This window comes from Talpa occidentalis, unplaced genomic scaffold, assembly GCF_014898055.3.
Source record: "Talpa occidentalis isolate TD23 unplaced genomic scaffold, MPIMG_talOcc4v2.1 talOcc4.12, whole genome shotgun sequence".
NCBI classification, from domain to species: domain Eukaryota; kingdom Metazoa; phylum Chordata; class Mammalia; order Eulipotyphla; family Talpidae; genus Talpa; species Talpa occidentalis.
Window position 1 is genome coordinate 2,934,474 of NW_023601212.1, and position 18,384 is coordinate 2,952,857.

At 38.1% G+C, this 18,384-nt stretch overlaps 1 protein-coding gene across 1 annotated transcript in view; it reads left to right on the plus strand.

Annotated features, from left to right (window-relative positions):
• Window positions 1–18,384, plus strand: part of CNTN5 (contactin 5) — a 657,624-nt gene that overhangs the window by 438,745 nt on the left and 200,495 nt on the right. The window contains exons 13-14 of the mRNA XM_054692969.1: window positions 10,883–11,064; window positions 17,634–17,770. Of these exons, the coding sequence (XP_054548944.1) occupies window positions 10,883–11,064; window positions 17,634–17,770 (319 nt within the window). The remainder of the gene's footprint in view (window positions 1–10,882; window positions 11,065–17,633; window positions 17,771–18,384) is intronic.

Consider the following 18,384-nt stretch of genomic DNA (forward strand, 5'->3'; position numbering starts at 1 on the left):
GTGTCAATGTGTCTTTAACTTATCAATGAAAAGATACACTGGAGAATTTGCTGACAAAATCCATGGGGTCAACCATTAACATAAGAGTTATATACTTAAATATCATCTAATTTCTAATTCATCTAATCATATACTCAAATCAACTTGTAATAATGCTTTGAGAACCTGCAGGATGGTTTATTTTGATATATTTGCCCCACGAAATACCTGAGAGGATAGTCTTTCTAAGAAGTCACTGTAATAACATCATTCGATACAGCAAATCAGGTTATCTATATGAGTGTTCTAAACTATTTCTTCTGCTATGGCATTTAGTTATTATGTTGATGTAGTTCTAGTGTTATTATATTAAGGAATTTTATTTTACTATGGACTATTTCAATATTATTATCAACTTCAGTCTTATCCCTTAACACAGCCAAAAAAAGAAATGACTCAAGATGACAGGATTATAAATACAGATAAATTGAAATGTTCTAGAGAGAAAGACATTACATTTCTTATACCTTTGTAAATTTAATTAGCAAAGAAAATATATTAAGTAGCTTCAGGTTTCTTAGTAAGTAATGCACTGCTTGGAATAACCATTACTGAGAATCTTATCACAAGGATAAGTCTAATCCTATGGATTTATTGTGATTATATATTTATGAAAAATGAAACTTTAAAGAGTGTTAAGAAAGGACTGTCTGTGAATGTTTTGTTATGCCAGCATTGCTGCAGCAAAACAGAATTCTTGCATTAATTTATCATAGAAACTTGCGATAATACTCATTTGCCTCTGAATGTTGTTTTTAAACACTGATTGTGTTTTCTTATTCCTGACCATATTAAGGGGGAAGATGTTTCCAAGTAGATTTATTAAACTGCATATTTTTTTTATTTGACCCATACATATTCCCTGTAAAAGAATAGGTATAATCAGTATAAAAGAATGACATTTCTTTCTCACATTAATCTACAAATATGAATTTTTAATGAGTGAATATTTTTGGTCTGTATTCAGCTTCAACTTTATTATTTTGATAGCAGAATATAGCTCTTAAATTATGTCTAACCTTTTGTTTCAATAAAATGTTTATTGCTTTGCCGTAACTTAAAAGGCTATTGTACTTTAATAAAACCTGGTGCAGATGAAAATAAAATTAAACATTAGTATGGAAAATTAATGATCACAAGCTTTTTTGTACAACAGACCCTTTGTCCACGTAAATTTCAATCAACATACGCACTTTCTACAAAGCACAAACACAATTTTAAAGCTAATGCATTGTGATGGACCTAGACAAGCAGACTTTGCAATGCTCCAAAGTAGAAACATCAAATTGGGGAAAGATACTGGATAACAAGTCAACTTTTCTAACAGAAACTTGAAAATTATAGTAGAAGATGATAACAAAATAAAGGGTGATATAAACAGAAGGTTTATGACCAAGATATATTTTCATATGTGGAATTACATTGCATCTGAAATATTAAAATCGATAACACTCTCTGACTATGCCTTCCCCTGCTTACAAATATCTGACTACATTATTCGCAACCCCATTCAGTCTTCAGCTGCATCTACTTACCTTATCCGAAATCTCTATATTCTTCCTTTTTATTAGGACCTCTGTGATCTCCTCTTACTTTTATGAATTAGAGCATCTGGTTCACTTCTTTAAGCATTTCCTCTCTGTCTGTAGCTCCTTTGCCTCAGTGTTCTTTCATTATGCACACTTTTCAAATCCTCTCTGCATCTAATCAGCCCGTGTCTGTCTGCCTCTTCTCTGCTCTGCTCCAAAGAAAGCAGAGAAATCGACAGGATGATCCCACCATAGCTACGTGTCTCTCACCTTCCGCGGGCCCTTGAGACTGCTCACCAAGAGACATAAATTGACGTAAGGACACACAGAGACTGAACATGCAGGAACGGGGAAGATATTCCATAAAACTGGGTATGACACCAGGGATGTGTTCTGAGACAGGTGCAGTTCCGGATTTCAGCCATTGTGAGACGCCACAGAGTGTAGTTACACAGACGTGGATGGTGAGGCCTCCCTCACACCAGGCCATGGCTCACAGCCGTTGAGCATGCGCTCTGATATTGACTGAGGGTGAGGCAGCAGCACATGACAGTACTTACCTCCCTCGTGGGCTAGGGGTTGAGTCTCAGGGCTATCACTGTGAAGGCACGAGTTCGATCCCTGGCCAGAGAGCTGACCCACGTGCCACAGCAGACCTCTCCTGTCTCCCTGCTGCTCCCCTCAGCAGTGGATTTCAGTAGATCCACCTGTTCTGCTCCCCACTCTCTCTGGTGAATCCTCTCACCCCCCATACCTCTGGCCTGCACCCCAGTTCTTCTATGCAAATATAAATTAAAAAAATCAAAGCCAAGGTCATCTGGTCTGTGAGTCTACATTATTTAATACACTCTTGAAAAGAAGTTTGTGGAGTCCTGTCCTAAAATCCAATGTGATCATTCTGTTCCTGCTTAAAATACTTCAAAGGTTTTCAGTATCTAGTAAGAAATATCCATGTACTTTAAAATGACATCTTACCTTTTTTATGGAACTTCATTATACTGCGTTCATATATATGGCACTCACCCCTGCCTGCTGCTTCAGCCTTGTCACTAACCACTGCTAAGCAAGCACCACCATACTTAATTTCTTTTAGTTCCTTAAATATACCATTTTCTGTTTATCCCTATGAGACAATACTTGTTATTAACTCTTCCTTGAAGATTTTTTATTTCTGCCTGAGTAACTCTTACCCATTCTTCGAATGTGAACTTAATGTCCCTTGCTTAAGAAAACAGGCGCTGCCCTATGCCACACCAGGTGGGAGCCATACACTATACTTCCTCTCAATCATGCCTGTTACTCTTTAAGTCATTAACTAATTGTATGAAAGTCCCACGTCTTTCGTCAAGTCAACCATTATAATCCCAAAAGAAGGGTATATCGTGTTAATTGTTTAGTGAATGAGTGAATGTAACATGGTTCCAGAAACTTTCTTCGGCTATCTGCAAACTTGGCTTTCTTGGTAAAGATAGTCGGTATGTGACTCTTCTGAGTCCTTTCCTTTGACTAGATTCTGGGGGTCCCTCTGTTTTTAGGATAAGAAACACCTGGACAGAAGTATGTGGAAAAGGAAGGCATCTGGTTGCTTATCTTTAGAACATAGGCTAGACTTAGAATTGCTCTCACTATTCCATTTCTTTAAATAGAACTAAAATTAGTAGATTTTATAAACAGTGTTATAACATAGAAGCCATAAGAGGCTGTAATCTCACAGAGACTACCAAGACTTACTTGAATTTGATTCTTAGCCTAAGATAATCAAAGGTGATGGGACATATTCTCAGCTCTTGACACTTAGGTCCTATGCAGACATAAAACCATGGGAAGGCTCTGAGTTAATATATCAATCAAGAATCAGAAAGCAGAGAGGCTTGAAATTTATAACTGGTCCTCAAATAATGACATTTCTTTTTTTTTAAAGATTATTTATTTATGCATACAAGAACTGGGGTGTAAGCCAGAGACGTGGGGGGTGAGAGGATTCACCAGAGACAGAGTGGGGAGCAGAACAGGCAGATCTACTGAAATCCACTGCTGAGGGGAGCAGCAGGCGAGGCAGGAGAGGTCTGCTGCACCATGTGGGTTGCTCCCCGGCCAGGCATTGAACTTGTGCTGCAGTGGCTGACGAGAGCTTGATAGCGCTGTCTTTAATTCTCTGCCACCAGGGAAACCCAAATAATGACATTTCACTTAATATTGTTTTGTCAAAACATTGATGAGGAAAAACAATCCCAGCAGACATTGAACGGGTGATATTTGAAGACCAGCTTTCCGTCCATGTTGTTTTACTCAAGACACAGTTTCTCAGACCTGTCAGTGTCATTGAGGAATTTTTTACTCAGGTTATATGCAGCTAATATCTCCTCCCTAATGACGATCAGACCAATGACTTGGTGGCTTTGACAAGTCTCCTTCCTCAAGCATGAGACCCTCTAAGAAAAGTCCAGGCACACTCACTGCCCTTCAAAGTTTCAAACATTTACCAAAAGAAAAAACTTTTGCCTTGAAATTGTGCTTATTATGTGCCAAGTAGTAATCACCCACATTAGTGGTTGAGTTTTCTTATTTTTATTTTTTTTTTTGAGATACAGGATCATAAAAGAAAAAAGAATACCTTTGGCTCAGTAGTTTTTTTATGATGGATTTTTATGTGCTTTCTTAGAGAAAAGTTATAAAACTTGGTTCTTTCACTTTCTATCAAAGATATACAATGTTTCCTTCCTTTTTTGTGCAAGTCACAAAGGAACCATAACTGTATATATTTTCACATCAGATGTAAAATTCATGTCTCACTTGTGACTTATGCAAGAAAAATAGGAAGCTCCATTAGAAAGACCTACAATTTGTCTATGAATGGTGATTTGCGGTTGGGGAGTACTTTCCTTTGAAATCATTAAATCTTTATAGCTAAGTATTCCTTCTGCCTTGACAGATTCTACATATGACTTTATCATTTGTATAAAATGATCTTAAAAAATACCTTTAATGACTTCAACAATGGCCAAAGTTCATCCAACACTTTCCTCACTTCCTAGAATTACATTTGGAGGTACTTTTTATCCTGTCACTTTGACAGCACGTAACAAAAAGCTTATGTCAGAATTTCAATGTGGCTTCACATAGTCTTTTACTTTTATTAACAGAGATATTTTTTGAGCCAAATGAATAGTGCCATCCTCCATGTAACATTAACCAGGAAAAAAACAACCCTTTATCTTCTTTAGTTGCATTGCTTATTCTACATGGAAATCAAATGTGTAGTTGAACAGATATAATTTCAGCAGACTAAAATAGGGGAAAATACAACTGTGCTGTGCTTTCCTGTCAAAGCTGACATTATTGCTCATCCTTTCAGTATCGCTAAAATCCGTCTTCTTTTTAAGCCACAACCCCATTTTTAGATGGTTATTGAAAAGAAATTCCCCTTGAATAATTATATTAATGAGATTGAAATCTTTCTCTACTCTCAGATATTTTTTAAACCCACATGGCTGCAAAATAGGAATAAAAAAATCCTTGATTACAAATAAGTCATACAAATAAGTGAACAACAAAAATTATTTGATGTCTCCTATTCATGGACAACATAAATGAATATGGTGTATTAAATATGCCTGTAAACAGTTAGTTCAGCCAGTAGGCTGAGGACTTCTGCTATTTAATAATAGCTCGTCTGTCACTGCACACAGCAGTCTCGTTACACAGTCTTCAGTGACTCCATCAGTGCTTTGCAAAATTCCAAACAATGTAAAGGAAAAAAAAAATAGCAAGAAAAAAAAAATGAGAGTAACCAATATTAAAATTTTCATCATTTGAAGATATCTTTGTTATAGAAGGAAAGACACTACTTTCCAGAAACTTGCCAGTGCCTTCCTGTGCAAATCTTGCAGTGACACTCCAAGCTACTGAGAGTTCCACAAGCCATCCATGCTACCCTCTGCTCTTTCATGTTCACATCCATGGATGTCACTGCCAAAGGATATACTTTTGCTGGTGGGTAAATTCCTTCATCCTTCAAGGCTGCTTTATCTGTCAAATCTTCTGGGTGGCGTTCCTGCTCCTCTGGGTCTGTAAATGTATTCCTCACTTCATTCCCCTAACCCACCTCCTTCTGTACTTGAATCATCCGGTTCATTTTTTTGTATTTCTAAGTAAGTCATAAATACCTTAAGGTATTATTCATTTCATAGATGTTCACTTCAAATACAGGTCTGGTGTATAGTGAGGTCACAGGAAAGTTTTCCTTGAGGAGTTAATAAATGTACTTGACACAGCTGATCCTACCACTTCATCATAATCATGCTCACTACTGAAGTGTCCTTGATGTTTTGTTTCTTTGATTTCGTTTCTTCTTATGCCATCAAAGTGCGGTTTTGTCTTCCCTTCAGCAGAAGAGTTCCTCACGCCCCCTGCAACCTCATATCCCCGACCTACTCATCCATACCTCACAGTTTTGCCCTCCGCTTTACACTTTTTTCTCTTCATACTTAGATCCCTTTACATGGAAGATTGAATGATGGGGTACATGGGAATTGACATTTTATTATGACTAAGTAGCTTAAAATGATTCAATCAGGAGTCAGAATGTCAGTGGACATACCACTGAAAATTAAGACATTAAAGAATAGGGGGTGGATGGGCCTCCCCAGTGGCGCAGAGGTTGAGCACTGGGTTGGAGGCTGCCCGCAGCCTCTGCAGCGCCGGTTTGATCCCCGGCTGCTCCCCGGCCACCGGAGGAGGGTCCCACATGGCGTGCAGACCTCTCCTGCCGCCCGCTGCTCCCCTCAGCAGTGTCCTTCGGTCCTTCTGCCTGTTCTGCTCCCCGCTCTGGCTCTGGTGAATTCTCTCACCCTCCCGCGCTTCTGATTGTACCCAGTGCTTGTATAAATAAATAAATAAAATCTTTAAAAAAAAAAGAATAGGGGGTGGAGAATAGCCATTTTAACTTTGCTCACGACTATTTGAGGGGTGCGTTGTTAATTAATAATTGAAGGTTAGCAAAAATTACATTTAGTAAGCTCCAACACCCAAAATAACACAAATTATGTGAAGATTAGAGACAGAAGAAAAATATATCATGTAAAATAAGTGTTTGGCTCAATAACTTTGTGTATCTTGTAATTTATTGAAGGGAAAATATAACTATAGATGCCATAAAGTGATGTCACCTAGTGATTATTTTCATGTAAAAAAAGTTTACTGTTCTGTGGGTCTTCTCCACTGCATTAAATATATTTTTGTGTCAATTAAATAATTTTGTGTCAACTAAATAACTTCATCTGAAGATGAAGATGAAGAAACTTAATGTAAAGTCAGAAATCATTTGCTCTCTAATATCAAATTGAAAACCATGATTTTCATATAGGTCAGTGGGAAATATGGATGACTACCTAAATTCTTTTAAAGATACACCTATCATTTAAAAAGCAAAAATCAGAGGCCTACTGGAGATCACCACCACAAAAACAAGTAGAGATTATAAAACCCCATGTAGAAGAATGAATATGAAAGAAATTGAAATATTAAAATAAGGTTTGTTTTATTTATAAAATTCACATTTGGTAAAGATGGCCATTAGCTCAATATATGAGTGAGGAATATAGACATTAAACACATTCTGGTCTCTATAATTTTAATGTAATATGTGGTTAATTCAGAATAATTCTTGTGAACCCAGGAATCAACTTAAAAATCAAAACAGTACAATGATAATAATTTTGAAATTACTGCAATCTCCTCCATCCACCTGCTTCCCACCCAAGAGGGATCCAGCAGCCTGAAGTGTGAGCTTATCAGGTGATTTTTTTTAAAAACAAAATTATTTCCTGACATGTGGATATATCTTTTAAAATAAATTCTTAATTTTGCTTGATATTTGGACATTACTAAAAAATTATAGTTAATGTACTCATTGTAGCTTTTTTGTTCCTTCAACCTTTGTTTCTTGGAGTTTGTCCATGATGTCAAAGTTGTTCTAGTGTGAATAAATAGTAAGCTAATGTATAAATACAAAAAGTACAAAAAGCACATTCTTCTGTTAGGGAGATTAGATTATTACCCGTTTTTTTTTTCCCTTATTAAAATTAATTTGGACTTCCAATACCATGGAAGAGCATGTGATGCATGTTAAAATAATTGATATCACACTAGACTTTGCCTCTAAAGAATGAAAATCATGAACAAAATTTAAGGGACAATTCTTTACATTTATTTGATAACGGAGCAGAAATGTAGTCCCTCAGAGAATGAAAAGTAACAGGGTAACTTGCTCATCATTCCAGCTTTCTGCCAGGAAACATTTGCCTCCCCTGATCTCTGTGTGATGAGCCTAAGGACACAATAGTCTCAGTAAGATGAACAAGGCAGAAGGGCTAAGGGAACCCCATGTACGGGGAGGAATAACAGACAGGAGAATAGTAGAGAGAATGACCTCCTGAAACCTGCACTGGGGTCTCCTTGAGCATATGACCACTGAGTGGGCTCTGTGTGTGTTGGGTGAGATTTCATACCCTTAGAAGGACTACTAGGGAAAAAAAATCAGGAGCTAAAAAAATAATAATATTGTATACACAAGGTCAAGAGCAATTCAAACTCCAACCAACCAGAGTGGTAAAACCTTGTTCAATAAATAGGCCATTCAACAAAGACCTTATGAAAGGACAAGGCCTTAGGAGTAGTGTTGATCTAGATTACAGTCAAGCCTCAGAGGGATTGAACTGAACTACAAGTAAATTAGCTGCATATCAGAACAAAATATTAAAAAAAAACTAATTGGTAGAAAATAAATCTTTTGTTTTTTTTTTTCCTTTCATCACTTCTGTCCAATTTTTAAAGGGCTCTTAGTAAAGTAAGAGACAAAACAAAATAAATTGACTTAGAGATGAACAGGGAAGAAGAAAAACTGTCTCTGCAGATGCCATAGACAGTGCGTGTGAGCTATTTTATGGACTCTACCAAAATTAATGTTATATTTAGGAATAAACTAAACAAAATATGCATAAGACCTATACACCAAAGATCACATAACACTACTGAGAAAATGAGCCAATATCTAAATAAATCAGGATATTCTGCACGAAGATGCAGTGACGTTCATTTGTCTAATCCCCTTGAACTGATGAATGAAGTTAATATAATCCAGTCAAAACTGAAGGAGACTTATTTTTAAAGGAATTAGCAAGTTACTTCTACAATTTACATTAAAATTCAAAGAACATAGATCATAGAATAAACAAAAAGATTTGTACACTTAATTTCAAAATTTTCTCTGAAAATAGCAATAAAAAGGTGAGGAATTGAGATGACAGGCTAAAAGATTAATGGACAGAAGGCAGTTCAGAAATAGACCCACATTTCTAAGGCCAATTAGTTTGTCATAAAAATGGCAAATAAGTCAAAGGGCTAGAGTAATATTTGGAACAAATAGTGCAGTAACATGTCGATATTCATCTTCAGTAAAATTGAAAAGACTGACAATATTTTCAAGGATATATTTTCAAGGATGTAGAACAGCTGGAAATTTCATACATTGTTGGTAGAAATATGAAGTTAGATTATAAATTAGTCTCGCAGTTTCTGCTAGTCAAACATTTTTTTCTTATCATATAACTCAGAGATTCTACTTCAAATTATTTACCCAGGAGAAGTAAAAACTTGTGTCCACAAAATCTTGCACCTGTATATTCAATTATATTCAAAGAAATTTTGGCTATAATAGCTAAAAGCTAAAAGCCTACGTTCAACAATAGGTCAACATACGCTTAGATAAAGACATCGTAGCTTATTTGAGTATCATGCTACTGCTCAACAATTCATGAGCTGTCGCTCCCACACAACATAGATGAGTCTTACAAATCTCATGCTGAGAGAAAGAAGCCAAATTAAAAGAGTATGATTCAATGTATATGACAGTCCATAAAAGGACAGAATACTCTTAAATCAAAGAAGTCAGATCACCTGGGCATTAGGGAACTCTCTGAGGTTAAAAAAAAAAAAAAAAGAAAGCATTATCCTAATCAAGATGATGGTTCTGTAGGCATGTATGTTCGTCAAGACTCTTAGAGTATGCACTGAAAGTGGTTTCATTTTACTTTATCTAAGTCATGTCTCCAAGGAGAGTTTATTTTAAAATATTTTTATAAAAATCTTAGTCCCATACATACACAAACCAGTATACTAATAACCTACTATCTGACCTTTGGATGCATACCCTAAAATTTTTAAATTTCAGGAGGCGGGGCCTCTATGGTGTATGGTAGAGAACTCTGGGTAGAGAACTCTTGGTGGCGGACACGGTCTGATAGCATACGTCTGAAGAGGTGTGAAGTTATTTCCCTAAATCATATACAGTGTTGAAAACAAATATTACTAAAAAGTAAATAATTTCTTTTAAATCACAAGTCCGTTCTGGCACATATTAAAAGAACGATACGAGATGCCAAAGTCAGGGTTCCAAAATGTAAATTTCAGTCTTCCCGATGTTGTTTGGATGTAAACAAACATGCAAAAGGTGCCAACTCTTTGATCCAGCAATTTTCAATTCATTCCAAGGGAACATTCAGAAAATCAAAAGCATACAAGGGTGTTTATCCTGTCGTTGTTTGTAACAGTGAACATCGCTGTCACTCCTATTAGATAATTAGTGGGAAAATAGCCTGCGGTTGCAGTGGTGATGCCTGGTAGATTGTTATAAGCGATGCAAGAAGGACACAGAACACTTTGTCATTTAAAAGAAAAAAAAAATCCTAGCAGACCACACAAATAAGGAAAGACTGCTGAGGAGGAGGCATTTAGGACAGGTCTCGAAGGATTAGCAGGATTTTAACAGATATGATTGGAAACACGGGGAAATGTGTTTCTGGGTCAGGGGCTATGAAAGGAAGTAGTGAGAAAGCAAATAGAAAAAGTAGATGGGATCGGAGCGTCAAGTGCATTAACCATAGATAATAATGAATAAATCAGTGGAACAGAGCTGATACTCTTGAAACACACTCGAGTATGCAAGCACCAATTATGACAAAGACAGCCTCCCCAATACTGTGGGGAGAGGAGAAAAAATAAAGTGTAATGTGTTAAAATGTGTAACAGACCGCCTCTCGATTGCTTTCCTGAAATACGAGAAAGAATCTGCCTTCCCTGGAATCTACTTACCAGGCAATCCTCATGGAAAGGGAGTCTGTCAACCCGTGCCTGGGCCTTAATTGTGATTACTCTTTATTGCACTCAGCCTATTAAGTGCTTAAATTACCACATACCAGAATCGATGTCCCTAATAGTGGAAAGCGTATTAATGATATTTTTGCTCTCCTCTGTAGTCCAGTTCCAACCATCACATGGCTGAAGGTGAACGGCTACATCCCTAGCAAGGCACGTCTGCGGAAGTCTCAGGCAGTGCTGGAAATACCCAACGTGCAGCTGGATGACACAGGCATTTACGAATGCAGAGCAGAAAACACACGTGGAAAAAACTCCTTTCGGGGACTACTGCAAGTGTACAGTAAGTGTCCTCAACCAGCGCTGTGCCCCTGTCCTAAAGATCAAAGAGAAGATGCAAATTAATTTCCACTAAATATCGTTTGTTAAGTGCATAGAAAGCTAACGATAGATAATTCATCATCTTACTTCTTTTGCATGGTAAAGCATCGTGTAAAATTAGCCTATGCACAGAAATGCTTTAAATTAAACATGAATGGGATATTATCAGGCTCTTTGGACAGTGCAGAGAGTTGATAGCCTTAAAAATGAGGTCATTCCCTAGCACCAAAGCCATTCTCTGAAAAGTTAAAAATCTTGTGACTTTATTAACTTCTTACTCCCCTTCGCCTGAATCAGGAATCACAGTGTATTACTCATGAGCCAGCTCCCACCCAGCTGTCTTTTTTGGTCAATACAATTTTACTGGCACATCGCCACGCCCATTTGTTTACATATGGTCTTTGTCAGCTTTTTGCATTGCTGGGGCAGAATTAAGTTACCTGAGACAAGAGACCAGCTGACTTGCAAAGCTTAAAATATTTGCTCTGTGCTCTACAGAAAAATTTGCTGACCGCTGGCCTAAATTAATGTATCTGTATGGCAAGTAACCTTTCCAGCCTGCAGGTGTTTATATTGCCTCAAATGCCAAAAGCCCCGGAGGTTGTATGTAAATATTCAGAACGTCGACTACTTCAGAAATAGCTACCATTTCATTGTTGCTTCTGAGGATCCCAGATGTGTCTGATTTTCATATTTGCTTTTGTCACCTACATTATAAACAATGATAAGTGATAGTTTTCTTATCTCCCAGTACAGTCTTATGTTTCTGGATGCTAGTCATCCAGAGCATGGATGGAAGCAACTGCTGTTGCTTTCCTATGAACCTTTCCAAATCACAGATTCAACGGATCCCACCAAGCCACTATGTGACTGTATCTCCTGCTCGGTTCCGAAGAGCATATGGACCCTTACAGAGTATTTTTGAAATATTACTATCTGAATTCAACCCGCTTTTCTTTCTTTATCTCTAATAACTCCTTTAGGAATTCAGCACTTCAGCCAAATTGACCATGCCAGGCACATTCGATTCATTCATTTACTGATTCAGTTAATGTGCATTAAGCGCCTATTACTGCTCTGCTGGCTGGCAGGAGAGCTTGGCGGGCACTCGTGGTCAGCTGGTGGCCAGGGCCAGCCCCAAGAGCTAAGCTGTGATGCGGGCAGGAGCAGAGGCCTGTGGGAGGCTGAGCTCCGCGTTACAGTGAAAGCTTTACATAGAATGCGCCCGTGACATCTGGACGGGGAGCGCATCCTGGAAGGGAGGGGCCAGAGTCACTTGAAAATTTGTAAGATGGAAACACTAGCACCAGTTTGGTGTTTTATAGGCCATGAATATAATATTTGAATCCAATGCCCAAAGCCAACTGCTCAATCTCTTATGCCATGTAGCTCACACTCTTGCCTTAGGAAAAAGTGGTTGTTTTTGTGCCACTGTGAGTGGGAATTAACACTCGAGCACAAGTACATGATATCGGGTTATCCTCATGGTCATAATGTGAAGTGTTGGGCCTCCCTGGCAACACAGAAGGTAAGTCTCATTGCTATAAAGCTATCAGCAGCCACTGCAGCCTGAGTTCGATCCCTGGCCAGTGAGCTACACTCATGGAACAGCAGACCTCTCCTGTCTCCCTGCTGCTCCCCTCAGCAGGGTGCTTCAGTCAATCTGCCTGTTCTGCTCCCCACTCTGTCTCTGGTGAATCCTCTCACCCCCGCACCTCTGGCCTGTACCCCTGCTCTTGTCTGCATAAATTTAGAAAATATATAATAATGTAAAATGTTATATTCCCTCTTTACAGATAAATACCTGATACTGAGAGAGACAATGTTCACAGAACTTGGCTACTAAAACCACACACACACACACACACACACACACACACACAAAATGCCAGGAATGCCTGTCACTCTTCAGGCCATTATACAGTCTCTGTGTGGTGAGAATGGCCCACACCTAAGAAAGAGGCAGATTACATGGTCTGAGGCAGAGACCCCACAGCACTGACCCACTTGCCACTCTCCACACCCAGCGACACAATTCACAGGCAGTAGCAACGTGGTCCGGAAATTAGACAACAGTTGCTTTCACACAATGTTCCTGGCGCCTTGTGCTGAGAAGGCCTGAAGCACTCTGAGGGCCCTCGTCACGCACAGCTGGGTGTGCGCCCCGGGCAGCTGGGTGAGGACAAAGCTGCCCCAAACACCCCTTGCTGTGCATTGAAAATCATCGTGACTGTCGTCCAGAAAGGAAACTGGGCCGGCTAGCTCCGTGGCGCGTGTTTCTTAAAGTCTGGGGAGGTCTTCAGAAGAAAGTGTCCTTTTCATGGTAGCCCTGATTTAGGGTTTTTTCCTGATTTGTCCTGACTAGCCCCAGTTTGAGTCTGGCACACTGAGATGATTATAAACCGTGGCTCCCTTCACTCCCAGAAGTGTGCTGTTTCTTACAAATGCATCCAATTTTTGACACTTAAAACTGTTGTGTTTGACATGAGGTCTTTGCTACCTGCCCTAAAATGTCGAAAGAGTCTCAGCTTCCATTTCTGTCTGACTGGCATAAATACAGGGTAGCGTCATGCATGAATATTCCACTGTATCCAGGGCATGTATTTAGAATCTTCTCTCAGTCGAATGGACTGTGTTGGTCGCTCAGTGACCTGAGCTTCACCTGCTGGAGAAAGTAGAAGCTGACCTTTTTAATCCCAATGGTCAGTGTTTGCAGAGTACTGCAACCCGGGTCTTTCGGTGACTCATCTTCTTCTGGAAACAGTAGTTATGGCAAAGGTGTACATGCTAAGTTAGAGACTCAAAAGGTGACTCTAAGGCAACCTTTCTAGTTTCATGTTTTTTGTCAAATCATTACAAAATGAATATTCTTACAAACGTTAGTGGCTTCCAATAACTGCAATTTGATTACAGGCATATTCAAGATAAAGACTTTTTTAATTGTGCTATGCTTCCTATTTTTTTTTTCCCAAACTGAAGTTTATGCACGGATTTTTAGTCTTTGCCATTCATTCTAATTTCCTATTTCTTTTCTCAAAGTTGTATTTATATTAGGAAAGATTTTAAAGATACTTTAACTATTAAAATACAGTAAAGATTTACTAAAGAATATAATATAAAATTATAGATTCCTAATTGATAATTTTCTACATAGAGAAAAATTTTTCAGTGTTATTTCCTTGGAGAAAATTTCTCAGATTCAGTGGTTAAGAAAATGGTGCCAGATACATAAATATAGGTGTGAGAGAGAGATCATAATTGTTAAATATGACATTCAAGTAATGCATGAGCAATGGATTTAGGGGGGCATAATATTTATTAAGTATAAGTATTAAGTATAATATATAAGTGTTAATATTAAGTATAATATTTATTGTAATTAATCATCCTAGTAGTCTAAAGGAATTAGCATCTAAAACTCACAGATGAGACTCACTATGTAGCTCAGTCCTGAACACTTATTAGACCAAGGGCAAGGTAGCACTGGGATTGAAGTACACACCCCCAGCTTTATGATTTTTCTAATAACCCATGTTCCCTCCCAGTGGTCCACAAATTAGAGTCTTGACATTGAAAATGATCTATGGGGATAAAATATGTTGACTGTTCGATACTTCCCAGTACAGGAGCAATGAAGAAGGCCTATAACAACTCACATTTATCAGTCATTTGCAAAATTTCTAATGATGAGAGATAATAATCAAGTGTTTCTTTAGTACATCTGCTTAATATTTTAACAATATAACCTAGAGATCTAACTCAGAAGCTCAAGTGTCTCCCCTATGTAGTTGGGGATATATATCTGCTGAGAGCAGAGCTGTTTCTGGGCTTACATGCTAGAAGCCTCTTCAGTTTTCCACACCCTAAAATAGGTGGCCTGACAAAGTTTAGATAATAAAATCTACTAGCTATTTTTTTTTTTACATATGGAGAGCAATGTAGTAGGCCATTTTTATTTGCAGAATTGTTGTTAAAGGAATTTGAATATTTCAGTATTTCAATTACATATCTGTCACACCCACCAGAGATTAAGCTGACAGCAAACACATTGCAGTATGTTTATCTTTGTATTCTCATTGCTAAGCGGTGACAATTATAGTGCCCAACAAATATTTGAAGAAAGAGCAGCAAGAATAATTCATTTTAATTTCATTGATAACTTGATTCCTATGACAAATTCATTCTGGAACCGAGACTCTAATTAGGTTCTTTTATAGATAACCCAAATTATGTTTGGAGAAACATTACTTCATTTTCCAAATTGTTTTCCAGGTGACACAACCTCTTTTTGTTTTAATAGATCTTTCTTTCCTACTTTTTCATTTTAGTGACTTTAAAATTTATCTTCAATTTGTTTTTAACTCCCACAAACTGCACATCCCAGCACTGGCTGTGATACATTAAGAAACATGCAGATAGAACCAGCCAATATTTTCAGATCAACATAACATGCTGTTCATGTTTCACCTAAAGCTAATGTAGCTGTTGTGTCAGATTTGCTTCTCTGATCGCCTGTCTCACTGGCGCGTGAAGCCATAGCCAATTAAAAATTTCAGTGGCAGTCTAATTCAGCATCACAGGGAGGAACAAGCTACTGCATGTGTCTTCCAAGTGATTAAGAACTATGTGTCCAGAAAGGTGCAAATGACTCCCCTTTGAGGTTGGATTAATAAACCTTATGTAATTTAGACTACACCTTGACGTACAAGAACTAAGAGAAACAGAGAAGCAGAATATTCCGAATGAGTGAACAATTTGGAGGAGACGCAGTACAGGCTTGGGAGTCAGCAAACCCTCTGGCTTGAATTACAGGGACCTTGAACGGGTTGAGGTGATCTGGCAGTGGAGAGTAGGCAGCCGAAGCCCAATGCAATGTGCAAGTCAAGTATCATATTGCTCTTAAATATCACCAATTCTTATCAGTAGCTTTTGAATATATGACTTCTAATTAAAAAGACACTGAATTCAGGAGCCAGGCACAACACTCAGGATCACTGTGTGAAGATCACCATTGTAAGATTTTTGAATGACTACCTAGAGGCTTAGAAGTGAATGGACAGAATGTATGCAAATGTATGCAAATCCCAATTATACCTTGGTCAGGCTGCTTAAAGACCAGACTGCATTGCCTGGAAGACAATGAGTTCCTAAAAACAAAATTCGCATTTAGCAACAGTAGAACATGCAACATCCTAAAAACAAAATTCGCATTTAGCAACAGTAGAACATGCAGCACGCTACGAATAATGCAAATGCGATCAATTTTTTTTTTTTTTTGATCTGTCTGAGCAGAGTGGGACAGAGCCTCCTTACAGTGAAAGATACCTGGTTTTGAAAGTCATCTCTAGCTCTTAGATTGTGTGACACTGGGTATATTCCCTGAACCTCTCTGAGGCAATGTTTTCTGATTCATAAAATGAAAAGTGTTTCCTTTGGCTCGATGTTACAAGGATTCATTGATGATTCAGCTTGGTGTCAAAGACAAGCAATTCAGAAATGGGAGTTCTTTCTTGCTTTTTCTCCAGGCTTCTTAACTGGCTTAGCTCTGGGACATCTGTGAACCCAGAGAGTGAGGCTCTGATGTTCATGGGCTATTTTCATGTAGCACATCTTTTCTCTTCTTACCCTTAGTAAGACTTAGACCTCTTCTACCACAGCACAAACTTCTTAGCTATAGGACTTAGGTGTTGCTGTATCCCAGTGAGCAAAGACTAAATAGTATGAAATGAATGAATGAATGATCAAAGTCTTCGTACACGAAGCAGAAGCAAACTGTTTTATAGTTCTGTGCCCAAATTGTTGCCAGAGGGGTACAATCAGTTTAGTTCAGATTTCTTTTAATATTCACTTCAACTGTTTCAAACAGTATTTGTGGACAAAGAGTCACTCGTTTTCAAGTTTTTTATTTTACCAATCAGTCAATGAAAAACAGACACTTTAACCTGCATCTTAATAGATTTTGTGCAATTACAATATAAGGTCTCTCAATAAAGCAATTTTTCTCTTGTAATTTTGAAATATCTTCTAAAGATATATTTGAAAAGTACCAGCTAATATAGAAAAAATTCACACCAAGTAAAATTTGAACATACAAATTATTTTTCCAAAGTCATTCATCTTACATTGGGAGAAAACAGCAGAGCAGTTATTCAATAAGTGGGCATATTGTATTACTTCAACCTGTGCTAACACTGCCCCAATGCTTTGAAAAAGCAATGCCTCTTAAATCTATGAGCTCTTTAACAAGATCTCTTGCCTTGGGGAGAAACTAACCACTTGTGAACAGTGGGTAAAAAAAAAAAAATAGGGTTTACTTAGTTCACAAAGGTGTTTTCAATTACAAAAATAGTTTTACTGATTATTTTTTTACATAGAAAATAGTGTTTTATGTAACGCAGCCCCACACTGCTTCCAAATCCGACAGTTATATGAATGATTAAAAAAAAAAAATACACTGACTGTTTCTGTGTGATGTTGGAACTTGGTAAAGAGAAATTAAATCACCCTTCCTCGATGCTTAACTCCCTCCAGCTTACCCGCACTGGGTGGAGAAGCTGAACGACACTCAGCTGGACAGCGGGAGTCCTCTCCGCTGGGAATGTAAAGCTACGGGGAAACCCAGACCCACCTACCGTTGGCTGAAAAATGGAGGCCCCCTCTTGCCTCAGGTACTGTGGGAATTCTCCACCTGTTCTGTGTCACCACAGAAGAATTCCACGGGGGACAGACACTTCTCTTCCGTCTTACTGAAGCCTTTTCTTACTGACGCCTCATAATGTAATGGAGTGAGAAAGGAAGCAAACATACGATCCAAATTTTCTTTTTATTTAATTCATTACCTTTTCAGTAATATATTGTTTCTTTATGTTCAATCCTATAAATTCATAGGAAAACATCAGTGTTTTTTGCCAGCTCACTGCTATTTCTAGCTGACTTTGGGATATAATCTGGCTTGTGGTGTCACTTCGTGATAACAATGAACCCTCAGAAGTGAAGTGACTGGTCCAAGGTCACATATGTGTCAAAAGGTGAAGCAGAAATGGAATTCCGACCTCTCCCCTTCTGGGCAGAGTCCTGTGTGTGACAGCCCGCTGGCCATGGACATGAATGTCCTTTCAGCAAATCCACCCCATGTTTCTGAGACAATAGGTGCTGCAGTAGAAAACAAACCAATTCTATTTCGTTTCCAAATAATAGATCATAATTTTAACTAACTACTTGCCTTGTTGTGGTCTTTGCAAAATGGAGGGCAGAGAGGGAACAGCTCACTCTGACCAAAATG